The 10,284-nt window shown below is 40.3% G+C and overlaps 1 protein-coding gene across 1 annotated transcript; it reads left to right on the top strand.

Annotated features, from left to right (window-relative positions):
• Positions 1 to 630: 630 nt before the first annotated feature.
• LOC113317125 (ubiquinone biosynthesis protein COQ4 homolog, mitochondrial-like) lies at positions 631 to 4,655 on the top strand. Its single transcript, XM_026565257.1, has 4 exons — positions 631 to 881; positions 2,111 to 2,150; positions 2,520 to 2,721; positions 3,985 to 4,655. Exons 3-4 carry the CDS (start codon positions 2,539 to 2,541, stop codon positions 4,477 to 4,479), a joined length of 678 nt encoding a protein of 225 aa, XP_026421042.1. The 5' UTR covers positions 631 to 881; positions 2,111 to 2,150; positions 2,520 to 2,538; the 3' UTR covers positions 4,480 to 4,655.
• Positions 4,656 to 10,284: the final 5,629 nt, after the last annotated feature.

Here is a 10,284-nt window from a genome sequence, read left to right as displayed (position 1 = left end):
ATACTTCTCATCAGGTGGCTGACATGTTCACTAAGGGACTCTCCAAATCTCAGTTCAGTCTGCTTAAGTCCAAACTTATGCCTGTTGTCCAGACTTCAGTTTGAGGGGGGCTGTTAAACCATCTAATGGTTCTCATTTCATCGTGGCTTATTCTTAACAGACTGTCTTAGTTGTACGGATATCTCTTTTATTGTTCTGTAAGTTGTAAACACATGAGTCATGTGTTTGTCTTTGTCATGTCTATATAAGGACCTTGTCTTGTATCTTTCAACTTTAACTGTTACCTTCAATACAATCACTACTCTTACAGTCTTATTTTTAAATCCGTCCATAATCTTGTTGCCTTTATTTCTCTATTATAAATTTTTAATTATAAAACAAATCTATTGGACTATCCTTATGCAATCCGTGCGTCAAATCCGATGGATGCTCAATTGGATGCGGATGCCAAATTTGAAATCTAAAATCAATTAGATTGGATGCGAATGAGATGAAAACCAGTCCATACCGGCCCATGCTCACCCTAGCTGATGGTTCATATTCTTCCTTTTGTTGTTTTAGTCTTTACTGTTCTTCCATGCTTCAGGGCCTTCGCTCCTATTAACAAATCTCTCTTTATTCCAACTTTATTACCAGCACCCTAGGCCCAGAGTCTTGTTCCCTCGGGGTCTCCAGCTTGAAATTTGGCCATCATTATCCCCGATTTGCAGCAGCAGGATGCTTGGAGTTGGAAGCAGGGACATCGGAAATAGGTCTATACTCTGTAGTAGTCTTTAATCGACTCCGTTTGATCAAACCCGTGAACAAAAACTGAAACCCTAACCTATTTCAATCTTCTTCTTCGTATCTGCAACAGTTTGTTACGCCCAGAACTACACAAGGTAAGGGTAATCTTATAATTCTTGAAGCGTGAAATTTGTTTCAGTTATGGCCGAACGAGAATGTCTGAATTATCCCCTTAAATTGACATTCAATCTTGGTTCTGAAACTTGGGATTCATTCCAGTTCTCTTGGCGACGTACTTAATCACCTTATGAGCCATCTTAATCTACTAATTAGGTTGATCCTTTTACCAAATGATCATTCAGTAGGAATCTGAATAAACAAATCTGGTTGCTAATAGATTTCGATTGGTTACTAATTTGTACAGAGTGTGAGTATATATATCATATGATTCACATCTGATTGGTGTTAAAAGACATGGCCGTCTTGGCTTTTGAGACAACATTGAGAGTGAATTTGTGCATCTCCTCGTAGAAATTTAGCTGCAGACATTCTGAACTCGTGTGCTCAAGAGTTCGACTTTTTGATGTAGGATTTAAGATTTTCTGATGATATTTTGCCGGCCGTATACATTAATCTGTCAATTATATCAGTAAGTTTACTAGCGAACTGTCATTTTTGGAGCCTAGCATATGAAAGCTGTTGTTGTCCTTACCTATATCATATACTTTCTGCCTGGCCGAACATTTCCATTCGCCATTATTATTGACAGTTAAGAGTTGCGTTAAAGATAATACTGATCTATTGAGCTAAAGAATGTGATCATTTTTATAATCTATGGTAAATCTGAATTTCAAGCTATAATCGTTTTTATACAAACTCAAGTTCTGTTATCAATGTCATGAATCATGATCATTGTTTTTGGTGTTGGAGTATGTCGAATCCCATTTCATCTGGCTTTAACAATTAATTAGGTGCTTGATTCTTGATTTTATTATCATGCCTTTGCCCCACTGAAATCTTAGATTATGCTCAGTAACTGAAAATAGCTAGCTAGCTTTACTTTTAAGGTAACTACAGGAGAGTTTGAATTTTTTTTTTGACGTCGTGTAAAGAGTTTAAGATGTGCCAGAGGAGTCGGTAGAGTTACTCCATGGTCCATCGGAAGGAAATTTTGCCTCTTAAAGTTTGGTGGAAAAATAGAAACAATATATTCTTATCGGTTGATCTTATTTTCAAACTTTGGCATACAGCTGTGTACAACTATTACTACAAATTATGTGGATCATCAAATGTCTACTAATTAGACGTCGTGTGAATGTAGTTTTCACAATTATGATCTGTCGTACTGCCATTTGTTTTGATGAGCTTTTGTGTTTTTCTTCAGGAACAAGACACCGGAGTGTAAAGTCATATGTATGAAAGAGGTATTTCTCCTCATTGATCTTCAGTTCGGCTCTTTTTGTATCAGTCAATTTGTGTTTTACCCGAGGTTATGGTTTTAAAAACAAATGCATACCAAACATATCTTTGAATCTAAATGAAAATGAAAACGAAAACAAAAGAAAAATGTTGTTCCGAGAATGTTAAAAAATAGAACTGGAGAACGATTTTTGAAATCTAAACCAAACAGGCTTTAAATCTCTTCCTGTTAAATAGAATACGTTTCTTAAGTTTCAATTGTATGAATTGGTTCATTCAAGCAAGACGTAGTTTAGTAAGATGCTTAAACCAAAGCTTGGATTGTTGGATCCCTTAATGAATCATTTTTTTTCTGTCTTTGTTTTGCTGATTAGAATTTGAGAGAACAATAAAATGCTGCAAGGTGGACGTATCAGACTTAAAGGGTGGCAGCAAGCGGCTGTTGCTGTAGGTTCAGCATTTGGTGCACTAATGGACCCAAGTCGGGCAGATTTGATAGCAGCTTTAGGGGAGACAACTGGAAAACCAGCATTTGAAAGAGTTTTAGAGAGGATGAAGAACAACCCAGAAGGCAGAGTAAGTTTCTTGACCCTTTGCGGTGTTAGTCTTTTACTGAATTTGTAGAATGGGATGAATTTTTTAAGCTCTCTCATCATTTATCCATTTGCAATGAAATGGTCGACTACGAAACAGAACTAACTATTAACCAAATATATGTCGGTTAACCCCCTATTAATGGTTTTCAAAATTTTGAACTTTTTGATGGTGATATGAGAAGTTGTATCTTGACACCGTTTAAAAGATGGAGAAACTGTAAGCCTCAAGATTTGGTGCAGGGGCATAATTGCTTATATTGTCTTTTCTTATTTAAGTTATTTGGTCGTTAATACGTTAGGTGGCTTACTTATAGATTAAGGGGCAGGGTTTAAAATATCTTTATTTAGATTCTTAGCTAGGAAACCCTGGTATAAGTGGGTTTATCAAACACCTTTTTAGGCGGTTATCATTATTAATATTATTGAATTCTATTTTCAGTTGAGTTTCTTCTACATTCTGTGTGAATCAACCCTAGTTTCTTCTTTACAACTGCTGCGTCATAAAGATTCCACCATTACTTGAAACGCCATGGAAATATAGACGGTTGAATGCTGGAAAGATTGGAAGAACACTTCCATTTTTCATGTGAAAGGAAATTGTATGGTTAGACCTTATCCCTCAGATAGTGGGATCTGCAGCAGGATAGTTTATTTTCATGTCGGGTTCACATGGTAGGGTTCTTGGAGAACTATCAGAAAGGTTGAGTTTGAGTGACACCATTGCTGGCCTAGATTTCCAGAAGACCCTCAATGACGGGTTTGTGTGGTTTATTCCAGGAGTTCTGATTTTCTGTTGATTAGAGCTAACTTTATGTTCCATCATTTTGGATTTGGAACGATGTAAAGACTCGACAACATCATGGTGAAGTTTCCTTTATAGATGCGAAAGAATATGGTTCTTTTTGTTCTATCAATCTAGTTCATAGGTTTCATTACTTATACTATGTTTTCCTTCTCGAATGATTTGAGAGTTAAATGATATCTATAACTTAGTCTGCTGAGTGAAACATACAATCTAACACCGAGTTACCAAAATGGTGGAGAAAAAGGTCTCGGAAAGCTTTTCTAAGTCATTCTTTTTAACAAACTCATGAGTGGTTGCATTGTTTTTTCCCCTTCTATAGCGTTTTCGTTTTTTCTTGTGAAGTCCATTGTCCTTCATTTCTTATCCTGCGTATTGAACATTCAGACGTCCTCTTTATTATTTACTGTCATTTACTGTACCTTACAATCTTTTCCTCAGGCTATGTTGTTGGAGCGTCCACGTGTAATATCTGCTAACGTGGGGCATGCATGGGACCTACCAGAGAACACAATTGGTGCAGCTTATGCTAGATTTATGGGATCAAGAAACTTCTCTCCTGATGACCGTCCACCAGTGCGTTTCATGGAGACAGGGGAACTTGCATATATAGCAATGCGAGCCCGCGAGGTGCATGATTTCTGGCATACCCTATTTGATCTTCCAACCAACTTAATCGGTGAGTCTGCGCTCAAGGTCATTGAATTTGAGCAGATGTATCTACCGATGTGCCTGTTGTCAGTTGTTGGTGGCACGGCTAGATTTAATGAAAAGCAAAGGGCTCTGTTTTTTAAACACTACTTGCCGTGGGCAACACGAGCTGGCATGCAGTGTACAGATCTCATGTGTATCTATTATGAACAGCATTTCCATGAGGATTTAGCCGTTGTTCGTAAGAGATGGGGAATAATTCCTGCTCCTGCCCCTCCAGAATAGAAGCCAGTCTGATCCAGTGCGAGCCCTTTTCAGAATTCTGCTGACAGACTAGGAATTGAGTTGATGTATGCAGAATAGATAGATGGTGTTGTTACTTCTTTGTTAACTGATGCTACATTGTAAAAAAAATTTGCTCAAGCATAGAGGATTTGTTGGCTTCTCGTTTCTTCTTATTATTATCAGTTCTTGCAATTTCTTGTGTACCATTTCTGCCGTGAACATGGAATTACCATCTCTAGTTCAAATATTTTTTTTTTTTTATCGACATTCAGTTTTTGTCTCTACATCTACTCCCTCCGTCCCAAGGAAGAGAGACAATGGGGGTTCGGTAATTTAATACCCGCCGCGAATGGAAGTAATTTAATACCCTTTGGAGGTTCGGTGACTTCGGTCACTCATGGTCTTATCTATTCGCGAATCCTGGTCGAAGTAATTTAAATCCAAACTGAGCCAGGTCAAAAAATCGATAAGCAAAGCAATGTGCTCAATAATTTTTACAGAAATATAATGGTAACTGAATTAATAATAGTGACTTAGCCAAAACACTTCTCAAAACTAATGGGAAAAATTGAACAATAAATTAAAGAAAGTAAATTAATAAAGAGCCCGTAAATAAATCATGGATGTGATAATAAATAAGAGGCAGCTGCAAGAATATCGACCAAGTTAAAGAAGTCGCAGTTCGTCTGTGTTAACGGAGATGGAGCAGACGGTGGTGATCGGAAAAAACCCTCACATTCATTGCCGAGATTTGAATAGTAGTTGCTGCTCTGTTTATTCCAATGTAATCTGGTGCTAATAACATCTTAGAAACCAACCCAAAACCGTAGTATGCAACGGTATAATCTATTTGACAGTACTGAAGGTGGGTTTTTTGAGCAGTACTTGTCGCATTCGGAAGTAAGTCAAGCTTGAATGCTTGATGTTGTTGAGAATATCTTCCGACTTGAGTGAACCTTGATTAAGCATCTCGTTTGCTATATTATAAAGATCTTCAGATTTAACACCGGGAATAAGATTTAATACATTATTGCAGTAGCTAGGGCTTCTGGTCAGACTGCAAACTTGATTGACGATGCCATTCTGCTGGAGATCCCTTGTTGCAGTCGAGGCAGAAACCAAAGCTAGTAGGAGCATTAAAAAATTCATAACTAATTGAGATGCCATGACGATCGACTATTGAAGATCGATTCTTCTTCTAATATAGACCAATTTTTTTTAGTTGCCTTTAAATGGAAAGCACAAAATTAAGCGCGTATATTTTCGTTAAATTCGTACCTTCATATGCCAAATCATGATACTTTCCTAAGAAAGGAAACTAAACATACAGCATAGAAAAAGGAAAGGGATAACGTAAATATTGATGTTTTATTTAGAAAGCTATTATTGGGCTCCAATTCAGGGGCTTCATCTAATGGGACAAAAACGGGTCATTCATAATTAATTCAAAAACTCCTTATTTAAAATAATTTTATAGTGACTAAACAACCTTTATAATTAGATTGATAATGACTATTAGTGCTAATAGCCTAATTAACTAATAATTAGATTGATAAGATTTTTTATATAATCAGTGACGAAAAATCATATTAAGTGATTTTGGTGGGAAGAAAAAGTTGAAAAAAATGAGAAACTTTGGAGATTTTTTTCTGACTAAAATCCTAAATTTTAAATCACCCAATCAATGTTCTTTTTATTTCTCAAAATTGTTGAAAATAAGTAAAAATTTGAATTTTTTAGCTTTCCAGAGCGGTTTACAGTTGGATTTTTCCTTTGTAGCCAACCGTAAGAAAAATTTACGGTTAGGTGATGATAAACTCCAAACTATAACTAGATAAAATTAGGAAAACCCAATTTTGAACCAGTTACGGCTGGGTTTTTTTGGTCGAAACCCAACTGTAAATCAGTTACGGCTGGGTTTTTTTTTGTCGAACCTAACTGTAAAACAGTTACGGCTGGGTTTTTTGTGATCGAACCTAACTGTAAATCAGTTGGGGCTAGGTTTTTTTGGTCGAACCCAACTGTAAAACAGTTACGATTGATTTTTTTTTTTGAGGAAAACCCAACCGTAACTGGTTTTGAACCCTAATTTTTCTACTGTTTCAATCAATCTAACCATTTCATATGCAATTGGTTTGTTGAATACCATCACTTCTATCAATATGCTTCTTCCGCATCTTTAGTAGAGAATTCAATCGACGATTATAAGTTTTTCGAACCGTCAATTGATCGAAGATGGTGAAATGATTTTGATTGAAAAAAAGAGGAGGGAATGATTTATGGTTGATGAAGGAGAGGAAGTTAAGAAGAAGAAGAAGAAGAGATCTTTGTATGAGAGTTAGGTTTTGACTTTACTTTTAGCTTTTAGGTTTTGATTTTAGTTGAAGATTATTTTAGACATTTGGTATTGAATCAAGAATACCCGATAACCAATTTTTTGGTCACTAAAAATCCAAGTGAAGCCCCTCTATTGGAATGTGACGCCCCAACAATAGGTTTCTTTCTTTAGTGTTGTAATAAATTTTTTTAACAATAAATTTCCCAATTCCTACGGCAATCAGCACCAATATGTGTCATTTGTCATCTTCATTTTCTGTTTTATATTTTGGACCTTATGGTTGGTTAGGAGTGAACTAATATACCGCCAAAAGCAAACAACATCAGAAGAAATCTTAGCTTGGACTCAAAAACAACATCAAAAATATTCCGTCGCACTAGGATCCTTACCTCAGTGTTACCAGAGGATTCACTGATATTTAACGACTCAAGAAGCACCAAAAGGATCTCGCCAGTAGCATGATCCACCCCGAACATGAACTGGTGTTTGAGGGTGAAAACAGTTTCTGCTGATTTTGGTAATTTCGAGTGTATGGGTGAGAAACGAGTCTAAACCCTAAACAATGTACTGCAAGGGAGTACTTTGATTCGAGAGATCAATTTGTACAAATCCGGCCTAAACCAAGAAATGGCAGTTCCAGACTTGATTCGGTCACAAAGTGAAGGAGAAGGGTTGGTTTAGGGAGGGAAGCGAAGAGAGTGTTGAGATCAGATTAGTTGATTCAGGAAGAGTAGTTGTTTGACGACTTGTATCAGAAAGTGGAAAGTTAACAGATGGGAAAGTAACAAGTGATTTCTGAGTGTTGTATTCTCCTTACCAAAACTTGTCTTTGGTGGAAATAGGTGAGACCTATTTATACAAGTCGCAACGAAACGTACCCTGTTCTCGTAAGAAGTGGAAACGGTTGAGTAAATGGAAGAAAATGGTAACGGGTAACGCCTGGAATTGATGTTTCCATAATGAAGGAATCGTTTCACCATTACTTCTTGTATTTACTAACCACCTCACCCTTATGACACTTTCCTGTAACGGGCGTAGTGTACGTCGCACGATGTAAACCGCCAAACGAATATCCTGATGAGCATCCCCCAGTTTGTGACATGTTTTGATGTCTCGAGTGTTTTCGTGTAGCATGTTGCTACGTGTGGCGTGACCAAAGGATTTGGCGTTTGTATCCAAGTTGGTGCCGTGACCAAAGAATAGGTATCGTATCCAGGTTGGTGCCGTGACCAGAGAGTTAGCATCGCAACCAAGACATTGCCACAAGTCGTTTGGTGGCAGGTTTGTACGGATGAGATCTTCATCTCAGGAGGAAGGAAAGTCGTAGATTGTTGCAACCCTTTGTTTGGAAACCAGTGGCATGGTTGTAGCGCTTGCATGCTCTTGGCACGGCCAAATTAGGGTTTTGGCGTCGTGGCCAAGAGATTTCCATAAATCGTTTGGTGGCAAGTTTGTATGGCTGAGATTCGTATCTCAGGAGGAAGGGTGGACGTTGATTGTTGCAACCCTTCATTTGCAGCCAGTGGCATGGTTTAGGCGCGGCCGAGCTAAGATTTTGGTGTTGTTTAGGCGCGGCCAAAACTAGGGTTTTGGCCTAGTTTAGGTGCGGCCAAGATTAGTGCTTGGCATTGGGACAAAAGTTGCCATGCGTTTGATGGCAAGCTTGTACGGCTGAGATTTGCATCTCAGGAGGAAGGGCGGCCGTTGATTCTTACAACCCTTCATTTGACATCCAGTGGCATGTGGTAGGGCCGACATGGCTTTGGCATATTTTAGGCGCGACCAAAATTAGGGTTTTGACAAAACCGTGATGTTTGGCCTTGGGGCCGGAAGTTGTCGTGCGTTAGGTGGCGAACTTGTACGACTGAGATATGCATCTCAGATGGAAGGGTATCCGTTGATTGTTGCAACCCTTCGTTTGGCATCCAGCAGCATGTGGTAGGGCCGACATGGCTTTGGCATATTTCAGGCGCGGCCAAAATTAGGATTTTGGAAAAACCGTGATTTTTGGCCTTGGGACGGAAGTTTCCATGCGTTAGGTGGCGAACTTGGACGGATGAGATCTGCATCTCAGATGGAAGGGTAGCCGTTGATTGTTGCAACCCTTCGTTTGGCAGCCAGCGGCATGTGGTAGGGCCGGCATGGCTTTGGCATATTTTAGAAGCGACCAAAATTAGGTTTTTGGAAAAACCGTGATGTTTGGCCTTGGTCCGGAAGTTGCCATGCATTAGGTGGAGAACTTGGACGGCTGAGATCTGCATCTCAGATGGAAGGGTAGCCGTTGACTGTTGCAACCCTTCGTTTGGAAGCCAACGGAATGTGGTAGGGACGGCATGGCTTTGGCATATTTTAGGCGCGGCCAAAATTAGGGTTTTGGCATAAACCATGATGTTTGGCATTGGGCTGTCAGTTGCCATGCGTTAGGTTGCGAACTTGGACGGCTGAGATCTGCATCTCATATGGAAGGGTAGCCGTTGATTTTTGCAACCCTTCGTTTGGAAGCCAGCGACATGGTGGTAAGGCCGCATGGCTTTGGCATGTTTTAGGAGCGGCCAAAATTAGGGTTTTGGCATAAACCGTGATGTTTGGCCTTGGGACGGAAGTTGCCATGCGTTAGGTGGCGAAATCGGACGACTGAGATCTGCATCTCAGGTGGAAGGGTAGCCGTTGATTGTTGCAACCCTTCGTTTTGCATCCAGCGGCACGGTGGTAGGGCCGCATGGCTTTGGCATGTTTTAGGCGCAACCAAAATTAAAGTTTTAGCATAAACCGTGATGTTTGGCTCATGGCCGGAAGTTGCCATGCGTTAGGTGGCGAACATGTACGGCTGAGATCTGCATCTCATATGGAAAGGTAGCCGTTGATTGTTGCAACCCTTCGTTTGGCAGCCAGCAGCATGGTGGTAAGGACGCATGGCTTTGGCATGTTTTAGGCGCGGCCAGAATTAGGGTTTTGGCATAAACCGTGATGTTTGGCCTTGGGACGGAAGTTTCCATGCGTTAGGTGGCGAACTTGTACGGCTGAGATCTGCATCTCAGATGGAAGGGTAGTCGTTGATTGTTGCAACCCTTCGTTTGGCATCCAGCGGCATGGTGGTAGGGTCGCATGTCTTTTCCATAGTGGTGCGGCTGGCATGGCATGCCTTGGCGCGGAGATGTGGCTGGCATGAAATGCATTTGGCATAGTGGTGCGTCTGGCATGGTTGGCATTCCTTGGCGCGGAGTTGTGGCTGGCATGGCATGCCATTGGCACGGTGGTGCGGCTGGTATGGCATGCCATTGGCATGGTGGTGCGGCTGGCATGGTTGGCATGCCTTTGGCGCGGAGATGTGGCTGGCATGGTGGTGCGGCTGGCATGGTTGGCATGCCTTTGGCGCGGAGATGTGTCTGGCATGGTATGCCATTGGCACGGTGGTGTGGCTGGCATGGTTGGCATGCCTTTGGCACGGAGATGTGTGGTAGATTCGA

The sequence above is a fragment of the Papaver somniferum genome, chromosome 10 (assembly GCF_003573695.1).
Source record: "Papaver somniferum cultivar HN1 chromosome 10, ASM357369v1, whole genome shotgun sequence".
Taxonomy (NCBI): Eukaryota; Viridiplantae; Streptophyta; class Magnoliopsida; order Ranunculales; family Papaveraceae; genus Papaver; species Papaver somniferum.
Note: the sequence above shows the minus strand (reverse complement) of the source record. Positions and strands in the feature narration are given on the sequence as shown.